General features: G+C 60.0%; 1 protein-coding gene across 5 annotated transcripts in view; it reads right to left on the minus strand.

Moving 5' to 3' along the window:
• LOC146422600 (dual specificity mitogen-activated protein kinase kinase 7) overlaps positions 1 to 25581 on the minus strand; it is a 75022-nt gene that overhangs the window by 37757 nt on the left and 11684 nt on the right. For 3 of the 5 annotated variants that reach the window (XM_085045961.1, XM_085045959.1, XM_085045963.1), the window contains 12 exons: positions 23486 to 23621; positions 22218 to 22284; positions 20575 to 20688; positions 19727 to 19846; positions 17757 to 17864; positions 15687 to 15866; positions 13699 to 13779; positions 12645 to 12787; positions 12000 to 12045; positions 10246 to 10376; positions 9112 to 9772; positions 8534 to 9036 (listed from right to left, as the gene is read on the minus strand). In XM_085045961.1, coding sequence (XP_084902087.1) covers positions 9769 to 9772; positions 10246 to 10376; positions 12000 to 12045; positions 12645 to 12787; positions 13699 to 13779; positions 15687 to 15866; positions 17757 to 17864; positions 19727 to 19846; positions 20575 to 20688; positions 22218 to 22284; positions 23486 to 23621 — 1130 coding nt within the window. In that variant the 3' untranslated portion in view covers positions 8534 to 9036; positions 9112 to 9768. The remainder of the gene's footprint in view (positions 1 to 8533; positions 9037 to 9111; positions 9773 to 10245; positions 10377 to 11999; positions 12046 to 12644; positions 12788 to 13698; positions 13780 to 15686; positions 15867 to 17756; positions 17865 to 19726; positions 19847 to 20574; positions 20689 to 22217; positions 22285 to 23485; positions 23622 to 25581) is intronic. The other 2 variants (XM_085045960.1, XM_085045962.1) reach the window with 2 other exon arrangements.

The following is a 25581-nucleotide window of genomic DNA, read 5'->3' on the forward strand; positions in this document are numbered from 1 at the left end:
CCCCAAATTTCCCCAAATCACTCACCGCCAGGGGCGCTGCGGGGCGGTGCTGGGGGGGGGCTGGGCGGGGGGAGGGGCGGTAGGCGGGGGCAGCTGGGGGAGGGGGAGGGAGTTAGGGGGCTCGGTTTGGGGGTCCTGGGGGGTTGGAGGAATTTGGGGAAATTTTGGGGGAATTTGGGGAAATTTGGAGAAATTTGGGGAAAATCAGCAAAAATGAGGGGAATTGGGGTGGAATTTGGAGGAATTTTGGGGAAATTTGGGGAAATGTGGAGGAATTTGGGGGAAATTGGTGGGAATTTGGGGGAAATTTTAGGAGAATTTGGGGGAAATTTTGGAGGAATTTGGGGGAATTTGGGGAAATTTGGGGAATTTTGGGGTCCTAGGGATTCTTGGCCGATCATCCTGTGATATTTTGAGGAATTTGGGGAATTTGGGATTTGGGACATTTTGGGTCCTGGAGGTTTAAAGTCTCGGTTTTGGGGGTCCTTGGAGGGCCTGGGGGGAAATTTGGGGCTCTGGGGTAAATGTGGGGAGGCTCGGTTTTGGGGGTCCTGGGGGATTTGGGGGCAGCTGGGGGAATTTGGGGAGTTTTTGGGGGTCCGGGGTGTTTGGGATCCCTGATCATTTGGTAGAATTTGGGGAATTTGGGAGATTTAGTAAATTAGGGGAAATTTGGAGAAATTGGGGAGATCTGGCAGGATCCCTGGGGAAAATTTGGGGAATTCTCGGGATATCAGTGGAACCTAGAGAGATTAGGAATTTGGAGGAAATTTGGGGAAGGGATTTTGGGAGATTTTGGTCCTAAGGGTTGGGGGTCTCGGTTTTGGGGTCCTGGGGATTTTGGGGAATCCAGGGTCTTGGGGGTCTCGGTTTTGGGGGTCCCGGGGGGGTTTGGGGAGTTTTTGGGCATCCCGGGGGGTTTGGGGGTCCCTATCGATCAGGGTCCCTATCGATCGGGGGTCCCCATCAGGCTGTTCCAGCCCGGGGGTCTCTATCAGAGGTCTCGGGGGTCTCGGGGGTCTCTATCGGGGGTCTCGTACCCCACTCGGGGGTCTCTCAGCCCCGGGGGTCCCCAGGGGAGATCTCGGGGGTCCCTATTGGGGGTCCCGGGGGTCTCTCTAAGAGGGTCTCGGGGGGTCATTGTCAGGATGTCCCATCCTGGGGGTCTCGGGGGTCCCTGGCAGGGGGTCTCGGGGGTCCCGGGGGTCCTTATCAGTCAGGGGGTCCCTGTCAGGGAGTCTTGGGGGTCTCGGGGCTCCCATCCTGGGGGTCTCGGGGTCCCGGGGGTCCCTGTCACTCAGATGTCCCTATCAGTGTGTCCCTGTCAGGGGGTCCCGGGGGTCCCTATCAATCAGGGGTCCCTTGTCAGGGGGTCCCGGTGGTCCCGGGGGTCCCATCCTGGGGGTCTCGGGGGTCCCTGTCACTCAGCGGTCCCAATCAGTCAGGGGTCCCTATCGGGTGTCCCGTACCCGGCTCGGGGGTCGCGGCTGTCCCTGTCAGGGGGTCTCGGGGGTCTCGGGGATCCCTATCGATCAGGGGTCCCTATCAATCGGGGGTCCCTGTCAGGGGTCCCTATCGATCAGGGGGTCTCGGGGATCCCTGTCAGTCAGGGGTCCCTGTCAGGGGGTCTCGGGGGTCCCGGAAGTGTCCCTGTCAGGTGTCCCTATCAGGGGGTCTCGGACCCGGCTTGGGGGTCTCGGGGGTCCCTGTCAATCGGGGGTCCCTCTCGGGGATCCCGGGGGTTCCCGATCGATCAGGGGTCCCTATCTGTCAGGGGGTCTCGGGGGTCCCTATCAGGGTGTCCTGGGGGTCCCGGGGAGATCCCGGGGGTCCCTGTCACTCAGATGTCCCTCTCGGGGATCTCGGGGGTCCCTATCAACCAGGGGTCCCTGTCAGGGGGTCCCGGGGGTCTCGGGGGTCCCACCCTGGGGGTCTCGGGGGTCTCGGGGGTCCCGGGGGTCCCTGTCACCCAGGGTCCCTGTCACAGTGTCCCGTACCCGGCCGGGAGGTGTCGCCTGTCCCCAGTGTCACCACGATGGGTCTGCTGACAGTGCGCACCGAGGGGGCGTGGCCGGCGCGGGGGCGTGGCCTGGGGGCGTGGCCTGAGCCCGAGGCTCCGCCCCCTTGGCGGGAACAGCGATCGGCTCGGCACTGGGCGGGGGAGGGGCGAGTGACGGCGGGTGACGTCACCCCAAAAACCAGCCCTGTGCCGGTGTCACCCCCCGTGTCACCCTGTCCCGGTGCCACCCACCTGTCCCGGTGTCACCCACCTGGGTCACCCCTGTCCCCATTCCCGATGCCATTCCCGTGTCACCCTGTCCCCATTCCCGATGCCACCCCCGTGTCCCCCTGTCCCCATTCGCGGTGTCACCCACCTGGGTCACCCCTGTCCCGGTGCCACCCCTGTGTCACCCCTGTCCCCTGTCCTGGTGTCACCCCTGTGTCACCCCTGTCCCCTGTCCTGGTGTCACCCACCTGTCCCGGTGTCACCCACCTGTGTCACCCCTGTTCCCATTCCCGATGCCCTCCCCGTGTCCCCACTGTCCCCATTCCCGGTGTCACCCCCCTGTCCCGGTGCCATCCCTCTGTCCCCATTCCCAGTGCCAGCCCCTGTCCCGGTGCCATCCCCGTGTCCCCCTGTCCCCATTCCCGGTGTCACCCCCCGTGTCATCCCTGTCCCCTGTCCCGGTGTCACCCCCTGTGTCACCCTGTCCCTATTCCCGGTGTCACCCACCTGTCCCGGTGCCATCCCTCTGTCCCCATTCCCGGTGCCACCCTCGTGTCCCGCTGTCCCTCCTGTGTCCCTCTGTCCCCATTCCCAGTGCCACCCACCTGTCCCGGTGTCACTCCCCTGTCCCCCCTCTCCCCATTCCCGGTGCCATCCCCGTGTCCCCTCTGTCCCCATTCCCGACGTCACCCCCCTGTCCCCATTCCCGGTGTCACCTCCGTGTCCGCCCTGTCGCAGTGTCCCTATTCCCAGTGTCCCCATTCCCAATGTCACCCATTCCCAGTGTCCCCATTCCCGGTGTCACCCATTCCCAGTGTCACCCATCCCGGTGTCCCCCCTGTTGCAGTGTCCCCTCTGTCCCTCCTGTCCCCATCCCCGCTGTCCCCATTGTCCCATTGTCACCCCAGTCCCGCTCTCTTTGGGATCGCACCGAGCGCAGCGCCCAGCGCCCTGTCACCCCATTAATTATCCCACTAATTACCCCACTAATTACCCCACTAATTACTCCATTAATTACCCCATTAATTACCCCATTATCCCCATTGATTACCCCATTAATTACCCCATTAATTAACGCAATCAGCACCGAGCGCAGCGCCCAGCGCCCTGTCACCCCATTGTTACCCCATTATCCCATTAATTATCCCATTAATTACCACATTAATTACCGGGATCAGTACCCAGGCCAGCGCCCAGCGCCCTGTCACCCCATTAATTACCCCATTAATTACCTCATTAATTATCCCATTAATTAATACAATCACTACCAAGGGCAGCTCCCAGCGCCCTGTTATCCCATTGTTACCCCATTATCCCATTAATTACCCCACTAATGACCCCGTTAATTAACAGATCGGTACCCAGGGCAGTCCCCCCGCTGTCCCAGCTGTCCCCTGTCCCCGCGGTGTCCCTGCTGTCCCCTGTCGCCCCCGTCGCATGCAGAGCTGCAGGCGGCAGTGCAGGAACTGCAGCGGCTCCGTTACCCCGTTAATTACCCCATTAATTACCCCATTACCCCGTTAATTACCCCACTAATGACCCCGTTAATTAACAGATCAGTACCCAGGGCAGTCCCCCCGCTGTCCCCAGTGTCCCCTGTCCCCTCGGTGTCCCCTGTCCCCATTCCCAGTTGTGTCGCATGCAGAGCTGCAGGTGGCAGTGCAGGAACTGCAGCGGCTCCATTACCCCATTAATTAATTACCCCATTACCCCGTTAATTACCCCATTAATGACCCCATTATCCCGTTAATTGCCCCATTAATTAACAGATCGGTACCCAGGGCAGTCCCCCAGGTGTCCCCGCTGTCCCCTGTCCCCTCGGTGTCCCGTGTCGCATGCAGAGCTGCAGGCGGCAGTGCAGGAACTGCAGCGGCTCCGTTACCCCGTTAATTAATTACCGCATTAATTACCCCATTAATGAATGACCCCATCAATTAACTAACACAGTCAGTACCCAGGGCAGTCCCCCCGCTGTCCCCTGTCCCCGCGGTGTCCCGTGTCGCATGCAGAGCTGCAGGCGGCAGTGCAGGAACTGCAGCGGCTCGGCGAAGCGCTCGGGCAGCACGAAGGACCCCCGCAGGCTCCGCCGCGCGCCCCCCGCGCTGTCCCCGCTGTCCCCGCTGTCCCCGCTGTCCCCGCAGCCCCCCCGCAGCACCACCGCCGCCGGGGGACCGGCAGGGGACAGCGGGGGCGACAGAGGCGACGAGAGAGGCGACAGGAAACAGCGGCGGAGCGAGAAAGCCAGCGAGGGGGGAGCGCGGGAGAGCGACACCTGAGGGGACATGGGGACAGTGAGGGGACATGGGGACAGTGAGGGGACATGGGGACAGCTGGGGGGACATGGGGACAGTGAGGGGACAGCGACAGTGAGGGGACATGGGGACAGTGAGGGGACAGCGACACCTGAGGGGACATGGGGACAGTGAGGGGACATGGGACAGTGAGGGGACATGGGGACAGTGAGGGGACATGGGACAGTGAGGGGACAGCGACACCTGAGGGGACAGCGACAGTCACCGGGACAGCGACAGCTGAGGGGACATGGGACAGTGAGGGGACAGCGACACCTGAGGGGACATGGGGACAGTCACCGGGACAGGGACACCTGGGAGGGGACAGGGACAGAGAGGTTACAGGGGGTGATGGGGACAGGGACACCTGGGGGGACATGTGTCCCCCATGCCACTCACCTGGACAGAGTCACCTCACCTGCCCGAGCAGCCTCCCCCCGTGTCCCCTCGTGTCCCCCCAATGTCCCCAATGTCCCCAATGTCCCCGATGTCCCCAATGTCCCCAATGTCCCCGATGTCCCCAGTGTCCCCAGTGTCCCCGATGTCCCCAATGTCTCCAATGTCCCCAACATCCCCAGTGTCCCCAATGTCCCCAATGTCCCCAGTGTCCCCAATGTCCCCGATGTCCCCAATATCCCCAATATCCCCAATGTCCCCAATGTCCCCAGTGTCCCCAGTGTCCCCAGTGTCCCCAGTGTCCCCAATGTCCCCAATGTCCCCAACATCCCCAGTGTCCCCAGTGTCCCCAGTGTCCCCAATGTCCCCAATGTCCCCAGTGTCCCTCACCTTGAGGAAGACCCTCCCCCCCGCGGGCACAGCTCGCGGCCCAAGGCCAGGAGGGAACTCGGGGGAGGAGGCGACATCGAGCCGGAGCCGCGGGGGACAGCGGGGCTGCGACAGCAGGGGGCAGTCAGGGACACGGGGACATCGGTGACACCAGTGACACCGGGGACCATCCCAGTGACCATCCCAGTGACCATCCCAGTGACCATCCCAGTGACACCAGTGACACCAGTGACACCAGTGATCCCAGTGACACCCGGGGGGACAGCGGGGCCGTGACAGCAAGGGGACAGTCAGGGACACGGGGACACCGGTGAGCATCCCAGTGACACCAGTGACACCAGTGACACCAGTGACCATCCCAGTGACACCAGTGACACCAGTGACCATCCCAGTGACACCAGTGACACCAGTGACACCAGTGACCATCCCAGTGACCATCCCAGTGACACCAGTAACTGCCCAGTGAGCATCCCAGTGACCATCCTGGTGACCGTCCAGTGACACCAGTGACAATCCCAGTGACCATCCCAGCGACTGTCCAGTGACACCAGTGACCATCCAAGTGACACAGGGGGGACACAGTGACAATCCCAGTGACACCAGTGACCATCCCAGTCCCTCCCAGTCCCTCCCAGTCGCTCCCAGTCCCTCCCAGTCCCTCCCAGTCCCGCCGCACTCACCTGCAGTCTCTCCCCGCCGCAGCGCTGCTCTCGGGTGGCTTTGGGGACTTTGGTGGCTTTGGGGACGTTGGTGGCGCTGGGGGTGACAGGGTCACTCCATGGCCAGCCCGGGGGTGGCCCTGGGGGGAGGGGCAGAGCTGGGGGGTGGCTCCGGACACCCCCAGTGTCCCCTCAGTGTCCCCAATGTCCCCCAGTGTCCCCAGAGTCCCCAATGTCCCCCAGTGTCCCCTCAGTGCCCCCAATGTCCCCCCAGTGTCCCCCCAATGTCCTCTCAGTGTCCCCAATGTCCCCCTGAGACCCCCCAGTGACCCCCCTGGGACATTTGGGACACCCCTGTCCCCCCCGTGTCCCCCTCCTGTCCCCTCCGGTCCCCTGTCCCCCCATGTCCCCATGTCCCCAACTGTCCCCACTGTCCCTACTGTCCCCAACTGTCCCCAACTGTCCCCAACTGTCCCCAGCTGTCCCCACCTGCAGCTCCCCCCCCGGGCAGGAGGAGGATGAGGATGAGGAGGGGGAGGGGGAAGCTCCGTGGTGTCGCCATCGCTGTCCCCTCTGTGTCCCCTCTGTGTCCCCTCTGTGTCCCCTCTGTCCCCTCCGTGTCCCCTCTGGCCCCGCCCAGTGTCCCCCCCGTGTCCCCCCCGAGGCCACCGTCGCCCAGGTGACACCCTTGGGCCTGGGGACGTCACGGGAGTGTCACCTGTGTGTCCCTGAGGTGTCCCTGAGGTGCCACCTGTGTGTCCCTGAGGTGTCATCTGTGTACCTGATGTGCCACCTGTGTCCCTGAAGTGTCACCCGTGTGCCTCCTCAATGTCCCTGAGGTGTCACCTGTGTCCCCTCAATGTCCCTGAGGTGTCACCTGTGTCCCCTCAGTGTCCCCGAGGTGCCACCTGTGCCCCTGATGTGTCATCTGTGTCCCCGAGGTGCCACCCATGTCCCCCTCCACTGTCCCCTGTGTCACTCCGTGTCCCCAGTGCCCCCCCGGTGTCACCTGGATCCTCCCCCACCTGTCCCCATGTCCCCTCAATGTCACCTGGATCCTCCCCATCCCTGATGTCCCCACCTGTCCCCCCGTGCTCTCCCAATGTCCCCGCGTTTCCCAATGTCCCCAGTGTCCCCAATGTCCTGTGTCCCTGTCCCCACCCCAAAGTCCCCGTGTTTCCGTGTCCCCAACGTCCTGTGTCCCCTCTCCCCCTCAATGTCACCATCCCAGTGTCCCCAATGTCCCCATGTCCATCCCCCTTCCCCTCCCCAGTGTCCCCAGTGTCCCCAATGTCCCCAATGTCCCCTCCCCACCTCAATGTCCCCAATGTCCCCATGTTTCTCATCCCATCCCAGTGTCCCCAATGTCCCCACCTGTCCCTCCTCCCCACCCCTGTGTCCCTGCGTTCCCCCAATGTCCCCAACATCCTGTGTCCCCTCCCCTCCCCAATGTCACCATCCCGGTGTCCCCAATGTCCCTGTGTTTCCCGAGTCCCCCTCGCCATCCCAATGTCCCCAGTGTCCCCAGTGTCCCAATATCCCCAGTGTCCCCCATGTCCTCGTGTCCCCAGTGTCCCATTGTCCCCATTGTCCCCAATGTCCCCAATGTCCCCAGTGTCCCCAATGTCCCATGTTTCCCAATGTCCCCAACATCCTCTGTCCCCTCTCCCCACCCCAGTGTCCCAATGTCCCCAGTGTCTCCTCATTTCCCAATGTCCCCAGTGTCCCCAGTGTCCCTCCTCCCCACCCCAATGTCCCCAAGGTCCTTGTGTCCCTAGTGTCCCAATGTCCCCAGTGTCCCTGTGTTTCTGTGTCCCTGATGTCCCCAGTGATGTCCCCAGTGATGTCCCCAGTGTCCCCAATGTCTCCACTGTCCCCAGTGTCCCAATGTCCCCAATGTCCCCAGTGTCCCCAATATCCCATTGTGTCCCCAATGTCCCCAGTGTCCCACTGTCCCAGTGTCACTTCTCGCCACCCCAATGTCCCCATTGTCCCCAATATCCCCAATGTCCCAAATGATGTCCCCAATGATGTCCCCAATGTCCCAGTGTGCCCAATATCCCTAATGATGTCCCCAATGATCCCAGTGTCCCAATGTCCCCAATGATGTCCCCAGTGTCCCCAATGATGTCCCCAATGTCCCCAATACCCCCAATGTCCCCAGTGATGTCCCCAATGTCCCAATGATGTCCCCAATGTCCCCAGTGTCCCCACACTGACACCGACACCCCTCGGGTTCCACATGCGCATTTATAATAATAATAATAATAATTAATAATAATAATAATAATAATTCCGAGGGTGAGGAGGGGCGGCGCCGCCTGCGCCCCAATGCACTAAAACTGCCTTGGGGACAGCGGGGACACCGCGGGGACACCTGATTGTCACCGTGCCACCACGGCCCCGCCCCCAGGCCGCCCCGGGCCGTGTCCCCAATGTCCCCATTGTCACATCCCCGGGCGTGGCCGTGTCCCCAAGCCACCGCTCTGCTCCGTGTCCTTCTCGGCGCCGGGTGGCTGTTGTCACCGCCTGGGGACAGCTGTGTCACCGCCTGGGGACAGCTGTGTCACCGCCTGGGGACAGCCATGTCCTGTGCCATCTGTGTCACTGCCTGGGGACAGCCGTGTCCTGTGTCACCGCCTGGGGACAGCCGTGTCCTGTGCCAACCGTGTCACATCTTGGTGCCACCTCTGTCCTGTTGTCACCTCCTGGTGCCATCTCTGTCCCGTGTCACATCTTGGTGCCACCTCTGTCCCGTGTCCCTGTTGTCACCTCCTGGTGCCATCTCTGTCCCGTGTCACCTCCCGGTGCCATCTCCATCCTGTGCCACCCTGCTGCCATCCCTGTGTCACCTCCTGGTGCCATCGCCGTTGTCACAGCCTGGGGACATCTCCGTCCTGTGTCACTTCCCGGTGCCATCTCTGTCCTGTGTCACTTCCCGGTGCCACCTCTGTCCCATGTCTCCGTGTCACACGCGGTGCCATCTCACTCCTGTGTCCCCGTGTCACATTCACGTCCTGGTGCCACCTCGGTGTCACATCCTGGTGCCATCTGTGTCACATTCCTGTGCCATCTCTGTCCCTCGCTGTCACATCCCCGTGCCACATCCCTGTGCCATCTCTGTCCCCTCGCTGTCCCTCGCTGTCACATCCCCGTGCCACGTTCCTGTGCCATCTCCGTGTCCCCAGGTGCCACCTCCGTGTCACGTGCCCACATTCCAGTGCCATCTCCGTGTCCCCGAGCGCCACCTCCATGTCCCCAAGTGCCACCTCCGTGTCCCCAAGTGCCACCTCCGTGTCCCCTCCATGTCCTCTGTCCCCTTGGGGGCGAGTGCCACATCCCCAGCCCCCGTGTCACACCTGTGTCACATCCCCCGGCCACATCCGTGTCCCAGTGTGACATCCCAGTGACATCCCAGTGTGACATCCCAGTGACATCCCCGAGTGTCACACTGCAGTGCCACATCCCAGTGCCACATCCCCGAGTTCCTGTCCCCAGTGTCCCCAGCTCGGGCAATGCCACAGGGATGTCCCCAGGTGTGTCACAGGGGTGTCCCCAGGTGTCCCAGAGGTGTCCCCAGGTGTCACAGGGATGTCCCAGGGATGTCCCCAGGTGTCACAGGGATGTCCCCAGCTGTCCCCAGCTGGGCAGGCGGTGTCACAGGAGTGTCCCGGGCGGTGTCATCGGTGTCCCAGGGATGTCCCCAGGTGTCCCCAGGTGTCCCGGGGATGTCCCCAGATGTCCCCAGGTGTCTCAGAGGTGTCACAGGGATGTCCCCACCCGGGCGGGCGGCGCTGGACGGGCGCTACCTGGAGAAGAAGGGCAGGTGGTGGCCCAGGGATGTCCCCAGGTATCCCAGGGATGTCCCCCGTGTCCCCAGATGTCACAGAGGTGTCCCAGGGCTGTCCCCAGATGTCCCCAGTGTCCCTAGGATGTCCCCGGGCTGTCCCCAGGTGTCCCAGGGCTGTCCCCAGGGATGTCCCAGGGGTGTCCCTGGGGTGTCCCCAGGGCTGTCCCCGCTGTCCCCAGGTGTCCCCAGGTGTCCCACAGATGTCCCCGCTGTCCCCAGGGATGTCCCTAGGGATGTCCCCGCTGTCCCCAGGGATGTCCCCAGGTGTCACAGAGGTGTCCCACGGATGTCCCAGGGGTGTCCCCAAGTGTCCCCAGGATGTCCCCAGGTGTCCCAGGGGTGTCCACAAGTGTCACAGGGATCTCCCTAGGTGTCCCAGGGATGTCCCCGCTGTCCCCAAGGATGTCCCCAGGTGTCCCCAGGTGTCCCCACCTGGTGAAGAAGGGCAGCTGGTGGCCCAGGCCACCCCCCGGCCGCGGTGACTCTGTCCTGGCCATGACGTCCTTGAACCAGGTGGCCACATCGACCTCCAGCGTCTCGTAGCGCTTGATGAAGGTGTGCTCCTGAGGGACAGGGGACAGTCAGGGGACAGGGGGACAGTCAGGGGACAGTGGGACAGTCAGGGGACAGGGGGACAGTCAGGGGACAGGGGGACATTAGGGACAGTCAGGGGACAGTGGGGACATGGGGACATGGGGACATGGGGACAAGGAGGACAATTGGAAACATGGGGACAGGAGGGGACATTGGGGACAGTCAGGGGGCATTGGGGACATGGGGACAGTGGGGATATTGGGGACATGGGGACAGTCAGGGGGACAGTGGAGATTTGGGGACATGGAGGACAATTGGAGACATAGGGACAGTCAGGGGGACACTGGGGACATTGGGGAAAATTGGGGACAGTGGGGGCATTGGGGACATGGGGACAGTGGGGACACTGGGGATATTGGGGACACTGGGGACAGTCAGGGAGACACTGGGGACATTGGGGACATGGGGACAGTGGGGACAGCAGGGGGACATTGGGGACATTGGAGATATTGGGGATATTGGGGATATTGGGTCAGTCAGGGGGCATTGGGGACATTGGCACAACTGGGGACAGTGGGGATGTTGGGGACATTGGGGACAGCAGGGATTGGGGACATCAGGAACAACTGGGGACATCAGGACATTGGGGGACATTGGGGACAGTCAGGGACAATTGAGGCTATTGGGGACATTGAGGACATTGGGGACGTGAGGGGGATGGTGGGGACATGGGGGACATTGGGGACAGTCAGGGACAAAAGGGACATGGGGCCAGCAGGGACATGGGGACAACTGGGGACAGTCAGGGACATTGGGGACATGAGGAACATCACAGACAGGGGACATCAGGACATTGGGGACAGAGTGGGACAGCAGGGACACGGGGACATTGGGGACAGGAGGATGGAGCACCGAGGGATGAGGATCTGGGGACATTGGGGACATTGGGGACACAGGGACAGGGAGCGTGTGGCCACGGGGGTGGTGACAGGAGGGGGAGGTGGCACTAGGGACAGAGGTGACAGAAGGACAGGTGTGACAGGGGACAGAGCTGACAGGTGACACAGGTGACAGGTGTGGCAAGCGGGACAGAGGTGACAGGTGTGACAGGGGACACAGGTGACACAGGTGACACACAGGTGACACACAAGTGACAGAGGTGACAGAGGTGACAGAGGTGACACAGGTGACACAGGTGACACACAGGTGACAGGTGACACAGGTGACACAGATGACAGGTGACACACAGGTGACACAGGTGCCAGAGGTGACAGGTGACACAGGTGACACAGGTGACACAGGTGACAGAGGTGACACAGGTGACACACAGGTGACACAGGTGACACACAGGTGACACAGGTGACAAGGTGCCAGAGGTGACACAGGTGACAGGTGACACAGGTGACACACAGGTGACACAGGTGACACAGATGACAGGTGACACACAGGTGACACACAGGTGACACAGGTGACACACAGGTGACACAGGTGACACTCAGGTGACACAGGTGACAGGTGACACAGGTGTGACAGGTGACACAGGTGACACACAGGTGACACACAGGTGACACAGGTGACAGAGGTGACACACAGGTGACACAGGTGACACACAGGTGACACACAGGTGACACAGGTGACAAGGTGCCACTCACCAGTAACTTGTTGTACTTTGGTCTCTTCCTGTGGTCCTTGGTGAGGCTGGGGAGGTGACAGAGGGTCAGCGCCTTGGGGACATCCCGGGCTGTGTCCCCCCAATGTCCCCACCATGTCCCCATGATGTCCCATTGTCCCCATGATGTCTCCATGTCCCCATGTCCCCATGATGTCCCCACGATGTCCCCAGTGTGTCCCCGGTGTCCTCATGTCCCCACCAGTCACAGACAAAGGCCTGGAAGTCCCCGGAGAAGAAGGCTGAGCACTTTGGGGACACCCTGCGCTGTGTCCCCCCAATGTCCCCACCATGTCCCCATGATGTCCCCATGATGTCCCATTGTCCCCATTGTCCCCAGGTGTCCCCATGTCCCCAAGTGTCCTTATGTCCCCATGATGTCCCCATGTCCCCATGATGTCCCCACGATGTCCCCAGTGTGTCCCCGGTGTCCTCATGTCCCCAGTGTCCCCCACGATGTCCCCATGTCCCCAGTGTCCCCACTAGTCACGGACGAAGGCCTGGAAGTCCCTGGAGAACAGGGCTGAGTACTTTGGGGACACCCTGTGCTGTGTCCCCCCAATGTCCCCATGATATCCCCATGATGTCCCATTGTCCCCATGTCCCCAGGTGTCCCCATTGTCCCCACCAGTCGCGGACGAAGGCCTGGAAGTCCCCCGAGAAGCCCATCTGGGGTGGCAGCAGAGGAGGATCTTCCTGCAGCACCTTGGTCAGCACCTCGAAATCTGTCTTGCAGTTCTGGTAGGGAAACTGCCCCGTGGCCAGCTCCACCTGGGGACAGGTGTGACAGGTGTGTGACACAGGTGTGTGACACAGAAACTGCCCCGTGGCCAGCTCCACCTGCACAGGTGTGACACAGGTGTGACAGGTGTGACAGGTGTGACAGGTGTGTGACACAGGTGTGTGACACAGAAACTGCCCCGTGGCCAGCTCCACCTGGGGACAGGTGTGTGACAGGTGTGTGACACAGGTGTGACAAGTGTGTGACACAGAAACTGCCCCGTGGCCAGCTCCACCTGGGGACAGGTGTGACACAGGTGTGTGACACAGGTGTGTGACAGGTGTGTGACGTGGGATAGGTGTGACATAGAAACTGCCCCGTGGCCAGCTCCACCTGGGGACAGGTGTGACAGGTGTGACACAGGTGTGACACAGGTGTGACACAGAAACTGCCCCGTGGCCAGCTCCACCTGGGACAGGTGTGTGACAGGTGTGTGACACAGGTGTGACAGGTGTGTGACACACAGGTGTGACAGGGAAACTGCCCCATGGCCAGCTCCACCTGGGGACAGGTGTGACAGGTGTGTGACAGGTGTGTGACATGGAAACTGCCCCGTGGCCAGCTCCACCTGCACAGGTGTGTGACACACAGGTGTGACACAGGTGTGACAGGGAAACTGTCCCATGGCCCGCTCCATCTGGGACATGTGTGACACAGGTGTGACACAGGTGTGACAGACAGGTGTGACAGGGACAGGTGTGGCAGGCCAGTTTGAGGCCATTTGTGACCATTTTGGGGCTGTTTGGTGCCATTTAGGGCCGTTTTGGTGACATTTTGGGGACATTTTGGGGCCATTTAGGGGCTGTTTTGGTGCCATTTAGGGCCATTTGGGGACACTTTGGGGCCATTTAGGGCTGTTTGGTGACATTTTGGGGACACAGGGGACACGGGTGACACTCACCAGGGAGATGCCGAGGCTCCACACGTCAGCTCGGATGTCGTAGTCAGGCTTGGTGGGGTCAGGGGGGTCGATGCGCTCGGGCTGGGGGGACAGTGGGGTTGGGGTCACCGGGGGGCTCAGAGCCCCAAAACCCAAAATCCCAAAATCCCAAATCTGGGGAGAAAACCCCAAATACCCCAAAACCCCAAATCTGGGGGCTCAGAGCCCCAGCAGACCCCGAATGGGGGGAAACCCCATAAACCCCAAACCCCAAAACCCCAAATCCAGGGGCAATCCCCAACACCCCCACGCAGGCCCCACAGCTCCGGGTTTGGGGACACCCAGGGATGTCCCCACACCCCGTGACCCCCCCGTGTCCCCTGGTCTGCTGTGTCCCCAGTGACCCGTGTCCCCACCATGTCCCCACACCCCCTGTGACACTCCATGTGTCCCCAACACCCCCATGTCCCCTCAGTGTCCCCTCACTGCCATGTATGCTGCACAGCCGGCGCTGCGGGTCTGCAGAATGTCCCTCACCCCGTACCCCCTGTGTCCCTTGTGTCCCCACCATGTCCCCATACCCCTGTGACCCCAGTGACCCCCCAGCCCCCCAAATCTCCCCCAGACCCCCAATGTCCCCTCACCGCCAGGTAGGCTGCACAGGCCACACTCTGGGCCTGGGATGTCCCTCACCCCATAACCCCTCTGTCCCCACCATGTCCCCATACCCCGTGTGACACTCCATGTGTCCCCAACACCCCCCATGTCCCCTCAGTGTCCCCAGTGTCCCCACACCGCCATGTACGCCACGCAGCTGATGCTGCAGGTCTGCAGAATGTCCCTCACCCCGTAACCCGTGTCCCCTGTGACCCCACCATGTCCCAGTGACCCCTCATGTCCCCATCACCCCCAATGTCCCCCCAATGTCCCCTCCGTGTCCCCTCACCGCCATGTATGCCGCACAGCTGGCGCTGCGGGTCTGCAGAATGTCCCTCACCCTGTACCTCCTGCGTCCCTTCTGTCCCCACCATGTCCCCAGTGACCCCTCATGTCCCCAGTGACCCCTCATGTCCCCAGTGACCCCCGATGGCCCCTCAGTGTCCCCTGCTGTCCCCTCACTGCCATGTACGCTGCGCAGCTGGCGCTGCGGGTCTGCACAATGTCCCTCACCCTGTAACCCGTGTCCCAGTGACCCCTCATGTCCCCAACACCCCCCATGTCCCCTCAGTGTCCCCAGTGTCCCCTCGTGTCCCCGATGTCCCCTCAGTGTCCCCAGTGTCCCCTCACCGCCATGTACGCCGCACAGCCAGCGCTGTGGGTCTGCAGGATGTCCCTCACCCCATAACCCCTGTGTCCCTCCCTTGTGACACCCTCATGTCCCCGATGTCCCCTGATGTCCCCCGCTGTCCCCTCACCGCCATGTATGCCGCGCAGCCGGCGCTGCGGGTCTGCAGGATGTCCCTCACCCTGTACCTCCTGTGTCCCTTGTGTCCCCACCATGTCCCCATACCCCGTGTCCCCAGTGACCCCCTATGTCCCCAACACCCCCGATGTCCCCTCAGTGTCCCCTCACCGTCATGCACGCCACACATCCGGCGCTGCGGGTCTGCAGGATGTCCCTCACCCCGTACCCCCTTGTGTCCCCACCATGTCCCCATACCCCATGTCCCCAGTGACACCCCCCGATGTCCCCTCAGTGTCCCCTCACCGCCATGTACGCCACACAGCCGGTGCTGCGGGTCTGCTGGATGTCCCTCAGCCTGTAACCCCTTGTGTCCCTTGTGTCCCCACTGTGTCCCCATGCCCTGTGTCCCCAGTGACCCCTCATCTCCCCAGTGACCCCTCATGTCCCCATGTCCCCTCAGTGTCCCCTCACCGCCATCTACGCCGCACAGCCGGCGCTGCGGGTTTGCACAATGTCCCTCACCCCATACCCCCTGTGTCCCTTGTGACACCCTCATGTCCCCGATGTCCCCTGATGTCCCCTGATGTCCCCGCTGTCCCCTCACCGCCATGTACGCCGCGCAGCCGGCGCTGCGGGTCTTGGCCTTGGAGTCGACCAGGCGGCCGCTGATGCCGAAGTCGCAGAGCTTCACCTGCCCTCGCTCGTCCAGCAGGATGTTGGAGGGCTTGACGTCCCTGTGGATGACGCCGTGCTTCTCCTTCAGGTACAGCAGCGCCTTCACGATCTGGGGACATGGAATTGTCACCTGTGTCACCTCTGTGTCACCTGTGTCACCTCTGTGCCACCCCTGTGACTGCCATCCTGCCCAGGATCCCCTCATTGTCCCCAGTGTCACCCTATGGATCACCCTGTGCTTCTCCTTCAGGTACAGCAGCGCCTTCACGATCTGGGGACATGATTGTCACCTGTGTCACCTGGGTGTCAACTGTGTGTCACCTCTGTCACTGCCATCCTGCCCAGGATCCCCTCATTGTCCCTAATGTAACCCCAGTGTCACCCTAATGTCACCCCTGTGGATGACGCCGTGCTTCTCCTTCAGGTACAGCAGAGCCTTCACGATCTGGGGACATGGAATTGTCACCTGTGTCACCTCTGTGACCTCTGTGCCACCCCTTGTCATTGTCATCCTGCCCAGGATCCCCTCATTGTCCCTAATGTAACCCCAGTGTCACCCCAATGTCACCCTGTGCTTCTCCTTCAGGTACAGCAGCGCCTTCACGATCTGGGGGGATTGTCACCTCTGTCACCTGGGTGTCACCAATGTCACCTCTGTGCTGCTCAGTGTCACTGCCATCCTGCCCAGGATCCCACAGATCCCCTCATTGTCCCTAATGTCACCCTATGGATCACCCTGTGCTTCTCCTTCAGGTACAGCAGCGCCTTCACGATCTGGGGATTGTCACCTGTGTCACCTGGGTGTCACCTCTGTCACCTGTGTGTCACCCCTGTCACTGCCATCCTGCCCAGGATCCCCTCATTGTCCCCAGTGTCACCCCATGGATCACCCTGTGCTTCTCCTTCAGGTACAGCAGCGCCTTCACGATCTGGGGATTGTCACCTGTGTCACCTCTGTGCCACCAATGTCACTGGTATCCTGCACAGGATCTGTTCATTGTCCCTAATGTCACCCCAGTGTCACCCTAATGTCACCCTGTGCTTCTCCTTCAGGTACAGCAGTGCCCTCACCATCTATGGAATTGTCACCTGTGTCACCTCTGTGTCACCTCTGTCACTGTCACCCTGTCCAAGCTCCCAGAGATCCCCTCATTGTCCCCAGTGTCCCCAAAGTCCCCCCTGCTCACTGCCACTGTCATTGCCCAGAATCACAGGAACTCCTCACTGTCCCCAGTGTCCCCAGTGTCCCTGATGTCCCCAGTGTCCCCCCGCAGTGTCACCAATCCCCCCACTGTCCCTGATGTCCCCAGTGTCCCTCCCACTGTCCCCAGTGTCCCTCCCAGTGCCTCCAATGTCCCCAGCCCTCCCAATCTACCCAGTGTCCTCCAGTGTCCCTAATGTCCCCAATGCCCCCAGTGTCCCTGACTGTCCCCAGGGTCTCCAGTCCCCCCAGTGTCCCCAGTGTCCCTGACTATCCCCAACGTCCCCAAACCCCCCAATGTCCCCAAACCCCCCAGTGTCCCCAAACCCCCCAGTGTCCCCAAACCCCCAGTGTCCCCAGTGTCCCAGTGTCCCCAACTCCTCCAACCCCCTGTCCCCAGTGTCCTCAATGTCCCCAATGCCCACAATATCCCCAGTGTCCCCAACCCCCACAGTGTCCCCAATATCCCCAATCTCCCCCCAATATCCCCAGTGTCCCCAATGTCCCCAACACCCCCAATATCCCAAATGTCCCCAATGTCCCCAATATCCCCAACCTCCCCGTGTCCCCAGTGTCCCCGATCCCTGTCCCCATGTCCCCAAACCCCCCAATCCCCCATTGTCCCCGGTGTCCCCAGTGTCCCTGATGTCCCCAACACTTCCAATTCCCCAGTGTCCCCAACATCCCCAACTCCTCCAATCCCCCCCATGTCCCCAATGTCCCCCGTGTCCCCAACCCCCCTGATGTCCCCAGTGTCCCCCGTGTCCCCGATGTCCCCAGTACGATGTCCCCACTCACAGCCACTGTCATCTTGCCCAGGATCCTCTCTGGGATCGGCCCCTGGATCCTCTTCTTGAGCTTCTCGGCGCAGGTGCCCATGAGCTCCATGGCGATGAACACGTCCGTCTGGGCGGGAAAGCGTTAACGGGACTGGGAGGGACTGGGATGGGTTACTGGGAGGGACTGGGAATGGGACTGGGATGAACTGGGAGGGGCTGGGATGGGTTACTGGGGGGACTGGGATGGGTTACTGGGGGGACTGGGATGGGTTACTGGGGGGACTGGGAGGGGCTGGGAGGGTGTCACTGGGAGGGACTGGGAGCACTGGGAGGTACATTGGGGGGACTGGGATAAACTGGGAGGGACTGGGAATGGGACTGGGAGGGACTGGGAGCACTGGGATGGGTTACTGGGGGACTGGGAGGGACTGGGAGGGAATGGGAGGAACTGGGAGCACTGGGAGGGACTGGGAGAGGCACTGGGAAATCTCGGAGCAGCACTGGGAGGGGCAGTTGTGGCTCCCCCAGCACCCCCAGGTGTGCCCAGGTGTGTGTATCTGTGAGTGCCCAGGTGTGCCCAGGTGTGTATCTGTGAATGCCCAGGTGTCCCCAGGTGTGCCCAGGTGTCCCCAGGTGTCCCCAGGTGTGCGCAGGTGTGTCCCCAGGTGCTCACATTGGTGATAAATGTCCCAAAGCACTGCACAATGTAGGGACAATCATGGTGCCCCCATTCCCCAATGCCCCCAGGTGTCCCCAGGTGTGCCCAGGTGTGTCCCCAGGTGTTCCCAGGTGTGTATCTATGAGTGCCCAGGTGTGCCCAGGTGTGCCCAGGTGCCCCCAGGTGCTCACATTGGTGATGAAGGTCCCGAAGCACTGCACAATGTAGGGACAGTCGTGGTGTCCCCATTCCCCATCACCCCCCAGGTGTGTCCAGGTGTGTCCCCAGGTGTGCCCAGGTGTCCCCAGGTGTGCCCAGGTGTGTCCCCAGGTGCTCACGTTGGTGATAAATGTCCCGAAGCACTGCACAATGTAGTGACAGTCACGGTGTCCCCATTCCCCATCACCCCCCAGGTGTGCCCAGGTGTATCCCAGGTGTCCCCAGGTGTGCCCGGGTGTATCCCAGGTGTCCCCAGGTGTGCCCAGGTGTCCCCAGGTGTGCCCAGGTGTCCCCAGGTGTGCCCGGGTGTATCCCAGGTGTCCCCAGGTGTGTCCCAGGTGTGTATCTGTGAATTCCCAGGTGTCCCCAGGTGTCCCCAGGTGTGCCCAGGTGTCCCCAGGTGCTCACATTGGTGATGAAGGTCCCGAAGCACTGCACAATGTAGGGACAATCCTGGTGTCCCCATTCCCCATCACCCCCCAGGTGTGTCCCAGGTGTCCCCAGGTATACCCAGGTGTGTCCCCAGGTGTGCCCAGGTGTCCCCAGGTGTGCCCAGGTGTGTCCCCAGGTGTGCCCAGGTGTGTATCTATGAGTGCCCAGGTGTCCCCAGGTGTGCCCAGGTGTGTCCCCAGGTGCCCCCAGGTGCTCACGTTGGTGATGAAGGTCCCGAAGCACTGCACAATGTAGGGACAGTCGTGGTGACCCCATTCCCTGTCACCCCCCAGGTGTGCCCAGGTGTCCCCAACGTCCCCAGGTGTCCCCAGGTGTGCCCAGGTGCTCACGTTGGTGATGAAGGTCCCGAAGCACTGCACAATGTAGGGACAGTCATGGTGTCCCCATTCCCCAATGTCCCCAGGTGTCCCCAGGTGTGCCCAGGTGTGTGCCCAGGTGTGCCCAGGTGTCCCCAGGTGTCCCCAGGTGCCCCCAGGTGCTCACATTGGTGATGAAGGTCCCGAAGCACTGCACAATGTAGGGACAGTCGTGGTGTCCCCATTCCCCATCACCCCCCAGGTGTGCCCAGGTGTGCCCAGGTGTGTATCTATGAGTGCCCAGGTGTCCCCAGGTGTGCCCAGGTGTGTCCCCAGGTGTGCCCAGGTGCCCCAGGTGCTCACGTTGGTGATGAAGGTCCCGAAGCACTGCACAATGTAGGGACAGTCGTGGCTCTTCAGCACCACATCCAGATCCATCAGGATCCTCTTGTTCTCCTCGCGGTTCCCAGAGCGACGCATTTGCTGGGGACAGGGGGGACACTGGGGTCACTTGGGGTCACTCGGGGTCACTCAGGGGACACTCAGGGGTCACTCAGGGGTCATGGGTGACCCTGATGTCCCCAGGACTGAAGCAGGTCACAGGGGATGTCCCCAAGATCACTGAAATTGCCCCAAAATCTACCAAAAATCGCTTTAATTCACCCCCAAACCATCCGAAATCCCCCTAAGCCACCCCCAAGACCCCCAAAATCACCCCAAAATCCCCTCAATTCACCCCAAACCATCCTAAATCCCCAAATCCCCCATAGGCACCTGCAAGACCCCCAAAATCACCCCAAAATCCCTGTAATTCATCCCCAAATTCCCCAAATCTCTCCCCAAATCCCCCTAAACCACACCCAAAATCCCTGAAATCTGCCCAAAATCCCCCCAAACCTCCCCAAATCCCCTTAAATCTCTCCCCAAATCCCCCTAAACAACCCCCACGACCCCTGAAATCACCAAAATTCCCTTAATTCACCCCCAAACCTCCTCAAATCTTCCCCAAATCCCTAAACTACCCCCAAGACCCCCCCAAAATCACCCCAAAATTCCCCCAAACCTCCCAAAATCCCCCTAAACCATCCCCAAGACCCCCAAAATCACCCCAAAATCCCTTTAATTCACCCCAAAACCTCCCTCAAACTCGGCCCCGCCCATCCCCGCTCAAGCCCCGCCCAAGCCCCGCCCCCAGGCCCCGCCCAGCGCACCTTGACGGCGATGACGTGGCCGGTCTTGCGGAACCTCATTTTCCACACCTGCCCGCAGGTGCCGCTGCCGATCTCGCCCAGGTTCTCCAGGTCGTTGATCTCCGCCTGGTACCGCTGGGGGGTTGGGGACAGGGTCACCTGGGGTCACCTGGACACACCTGGGACATCCCTGCGATCACCTGGGGCACACCTGGGGTCACCTGGGACAGCTGGGACACACCTGGGATACACCTGGGGTCACCTGGGACAGCTGGGACACCTCTGGGTCACCTGGGGTCACCTGGGGTCACACCTCGGGTCACCTGGGACAGCTGGGACACACCTGGGGTCACACCTGGGATACACCTGGGACACCAGGGTCACCTGGGACACCTTCAGGGTCACCTGGGTAACCTGGGACATCTCTGGGACACCTTCAGGGTCACCTGGGACACACCTGGGGTCACCTGGGACACCTTCAGGGTCACCTGGGACACACCTGGGGTCACCTGAGACACACCTGGGATCAGCTGGGACACACCTGGGACACCCTTGGGGTTATCTGGGATACCTTCAGAGTCACCTGGGACACACCTGGGACACCTGGACACCCCCAGGGGTACCTGTGACACCTTTGGGGTCACCTGGGACACACCCGGGGTCACCTGGGACAGCTGGGACACACCTAGGACACACCTGGGACATCCCTGGGGCCACCTGGGATACACCTGGGACACCTTAGGGTCACCTGGGACACTCCTGGAACACACCTGGAACACATCTGGGTCACCTGGGATACCTTCAGGGTCACCTGGGACACACTTGGGACACCTCCAGGGTCACCTGGACACCTCCAGGGGTACCTGGGACACCTTAAGGGTCACCTGGCCACACCAACGGGCAGGTAACACCTCCCAGTGGTCACCTGTCCAGCCAACTCCTCCCACTCTCACCTGTCCAGGTAACTCCTCCCACTCTCACCTGTGCCCCACAGGTAGCTCTTCCCACTCTCACCTGCACAGGTAACCTCACCCAATAGTCACCTCTCCACTCTCACCTGTCTCAGTAGCTCCTCCTATTCTCACCTGTCCAGGTAACTTCTCTGATCCTCACCTATACAGGTAACTGCTTTTACTCTCACCTGTACAGGTAACTCTTCTGATCCTCACCTGCACAAGTAAGCTCACCCAATAGTCACATGTTCCCTCCCACTCTCACCTGTCCAGGTAGCTCCTCTCACTCTCACCTGCACAGGTAAGCTCACCCAATAGTCATCTCTCCACTCTCACCTGTGCCTCACAGGTAGCTCCTCCCATTCTCACCTGTCCATGTAACTTCTCTGATCCTCACCTGTCCAGGTAACTCCTTTTACTCTCACCTGTCCAGGTAACTTTTGTGATCTTCACCTGTCCAGGTAGCTCCTCCCACTCTCACCTGCCCAGGTAACCCCACCCAATAGTCACCTCTCCACTCTCACCTGTCTCAGTAGCTCCTCCCATTCTCACCTGTCCATGTAACTTCTCTGATCCTCACCTGTCCAGGTAACTCCTCTGATCCTCACCTGCACAGGTAAGCTCACCCAATAGTCACATGTTCCCTTCCCTTCTCATCTATCCAGGTAGCTGCTCCCCCTCTCACCTGCCCAGGTAACCCCCAGCACTCACCTGTCCCCCCACCGTCAGGTATCCTGTCTGCTTCATGATCTCCTGCAGCTTCTGGTCGATCTCGATGCTGCCGGGGGAAACGGGAGAGCTCAGCCAATCAGAGCAGGGCATGGGCACAGCTCAGCCAATCAGAGCAGGGCACGGGCACAGCTCAGCCAATCAGAGCAGGGCAAGGGGAGAGCTCAGCCAATCAGATCACAGCAAGGGGAGAGCTCAGCCAATCAGAACGGGGCATGAGCACAGCTCAGCCAATCAGATCACGGCATGGGCACAGCTCAACCAATCAGATCACGGAAAGGGAAGAGCTCAGCCAATCAGATTGGGGCACGGGGAGAGCTCAGCCAATCAGTGATTGGGATCCACTGAACTCAGCCAATCAGAGCTCAGGATCACCGTGGAGCTCTGGCCAATGAGAGCACGAGAGCCCTCAGAGCCGCAGCCAATCAGCAACTGCGAGCTCCTGATCCAACCAATCACTGTGCAAGGCTTCCTGACCAGCCAATCAGATCACAGGATCTCTTTCTGGCCAATCAGAGCACAGGATCTCCCTAAACCTCTGGCCAATCAGAGCGGAGGATTACCCTGGGCCTATAGCCAATCAGAGCACAGCATCCTTCCTGACCTCTGGCCAATCAGAGCTCACAACCTCCTTCCAGCCAATCAGAGCTCATGATTCCCCTCCGGCCAATCAGGGCACAGAATCCCTGATCTGCCCAATCAGCTTGCAGGGTCTCCCCAGGAGCCAATCAGGGCACAGGATCTCCCCAGACCTCTGGCCAATCAGCGTGCAGGGTGTCCCTAGCAGCCAATCAGGGCAAAGGATTCCCCCAGCTCCCACCCAATCAGCATACAGGGTGTCCCTAGGAGCCAATCAGGGCACAGGATCCCCCCAGCCCTTATCCAATCAGCATGCAGAGTGTTCCCGGCAGCCAATCAGGGCACAGGATCCTCCCAGCTCCCACCCAATCAGCAGGCAGGGTGTCTCTGTGAGCCAATCAGGGTACAGGATCCCCCCAGCCTTCATCCAATCAGCACACAGGGCGTCCCCAGGAGCCAATCAGGACACAGGACCCCCCAGCCCTTATCCAATCAGCATGCAGAGTGTCCCCAGGAGCCAATCAGGGCCCAGGATCCGCCCGAACTGCCAACCAATCAGAGTTCATGACCCCTGCCCAGCCAATCAGGGCACAGGATCCCCCCAGCTCCCCACCCAATCAGCACGCAGTGTCTCCCCAGCAGCCAATCAGAGCCCGGGGGCGTGTCCTCACCTCTCGAGGCTGCGCGGCACCAGGAAGGGGGGAGGGGGCAGCCCCAGCATCTGGCGGGGGCGGGGCGGGGGGGCGGGCTGGGGGCTGTCAGGGTGGGCAGAGCGACCCCCCTCGGGAACCAGCGGCAGCTGCAGCGCTGGGGAGAGAGAAACGAGTCAGAGACCCCAAAATTGGGGTGAGAAACAGAGAAATTGGGGTAAGGAATCCCAAAAAGGGGGAGAAAAACACTGAAATTAGGGTGAGAAACACAGTAATTGGGGTGAAAGATACTGAAAATGGGGAGACAAACACCAAAATTGGGGTGAAAAGCACTGAAATTGGGGTGAGAAACCCCAAAATTGGGGAAAGGAATCCCAAAAATGGGGAGAGAAACAGAGAAAATGGGGTGAAAACCAGAGAAGTGGGGAGAGAAACACTGAAATTGGGGTGAAAAACCACCAAAAATGGGGAAAGGAATCCTGAAAATGGGGTGAAAAACAGAGAAAATGGGGTGAGAAACACCAAAATTGGGGAGAAAAACCCCAAAATTGAGAAGAGAAACCCCGAGATTGGGGTGAAAAACACCAAAACTGGGGAAAGGAATCCCGAAAATGGGGAGAAAAACACCGAAATTGGGGTGAGAAACAGAGAAAATGGGGTGAAAAAACTCCAAAATGGGGAGAGAAACACTGAAATTGGGGTGAAAAACAGAGAATTGGGGTGAAAAACACCAAAATTGGGGAGAGAAACCCCAAAACTGGGGTGAAAAACAGAGAAAATGGGGAGAGAAACACCGAAATTGGGGTGAGAAACAGAGAATTGGGGTGGAAAACACTGAAATTAGGGTGAAAAACACCAAAATTGAGAAGGAAAACCCTGAAATTGGGGTGAAAACCCCCAAAAATGGGGAGAAAAACCCCAAAAACGGGCTGGGGGCTGTCAGGGTGGGCAGAGTGACCCTTTCGGGAACCAGCGGGAGCTGCAGGGCTGGGGAGAGAGAAACGAGTCAGAGAGACCTGGAATTGGGGTGAAAAACACAGAAATTGGGGTGAGAAACCCCAAAAATGGGGAAAGGAATCCCAAAAATGGGGAGAGAAACAGAGAATTGGGGTGAAAAACAGAGAAATTGGGGTGAGAAACACAAAAAATGGGGTGAAAAACATTGAAATTGGGGTGAAAAACCCCAAAATTGGGGAAAGGAATCCCGAAAATGGGGTGAAAAACACCAAAAATGGGGAGAGAAACACAGAGAATGGGGTCAGAGAGACGTTGATTTGGAGTGAGAAACCCCGAAACTGGGGTGAGAAACATTGAAATTGGGGTCAAAACCACCGAAACTGGGGAAAGGAATCCTGAAAATGGGGTGAAAAACCCCAAAATTGAGAAGAGAAACCCCAAAATTGGGGTGAAAAACCCCGAAATCGGGGTGAAAAACACCAAAATCGGGGAAAGGAATCCCGAAAATGGGGAGAGAAACAGAGAATTGGGGTGAAAAACAGTGAAATTGGCGTGAAAAAACCCAAAAATGGGGAGAGAAGCACCGAAATTGGGGTGAAAACCACTGAAACTGGGGAGAGAAACCCCAAAAATGGGGTGAAAAACAGAGAACTGGGGTGAGAAACAGAAAAAATGGGCTGAAAAACCCCAAAAATGGGGAGAGAAACCCTGAAATTGGGGTGAAAAACAGAGAATTGGGGTGAGAACCACTGAAACTGGGGTGGAAAACACCGAAATTGGGGTGAGAAACATGAAAATTGGTGTGAAAACCACCAAAACTGGGGTGCAAAACCCCAAAATTGGGGTGAAAAACAGAGAATTTGGGTGAAAAACACCAGAATTGGGGTGAGAAACAGAGAAAATGGGGTGAGAAACAGAAAACTAGGGGAGAGAAACTCAGAAAATGGGGAGAAAAGCGTCAGGGAGCCCCAGATGAAGAGAGGAACCGAAAAAATGGGGTGAGAAACAGAAAAATAGGGAGAGAAATATAAAACTGGGAAGAGAAAACCCAAAACTGGGGAGAGAAACAGAAAAAAGGGGACAGAGACCCAAAAATGGGGGAGAGGATTGTCAGGGAACCCAAAATTGGGCAGAGAATCCCAAAACTGGGGAGAGAATCC

The sequence above is a fragment of the Lichenostomus cassidix genome, unplaced genomic scaffold (assembly GCF_008360975.1).
Source record: "Lichenostomus cassidix isolate B80296 unplaced genomic scaffold, HeHo_3.0 HiC_scaffold_39, whole genome shotgun sequence".
Classification (NCBI taxonomy): domain Eukaryota; kingdom Metazoa; phylum Chordata; class Aves; order Passeriformes; family Meliphagidae; genus Lichenostomus; species Lichenostomus cassidix.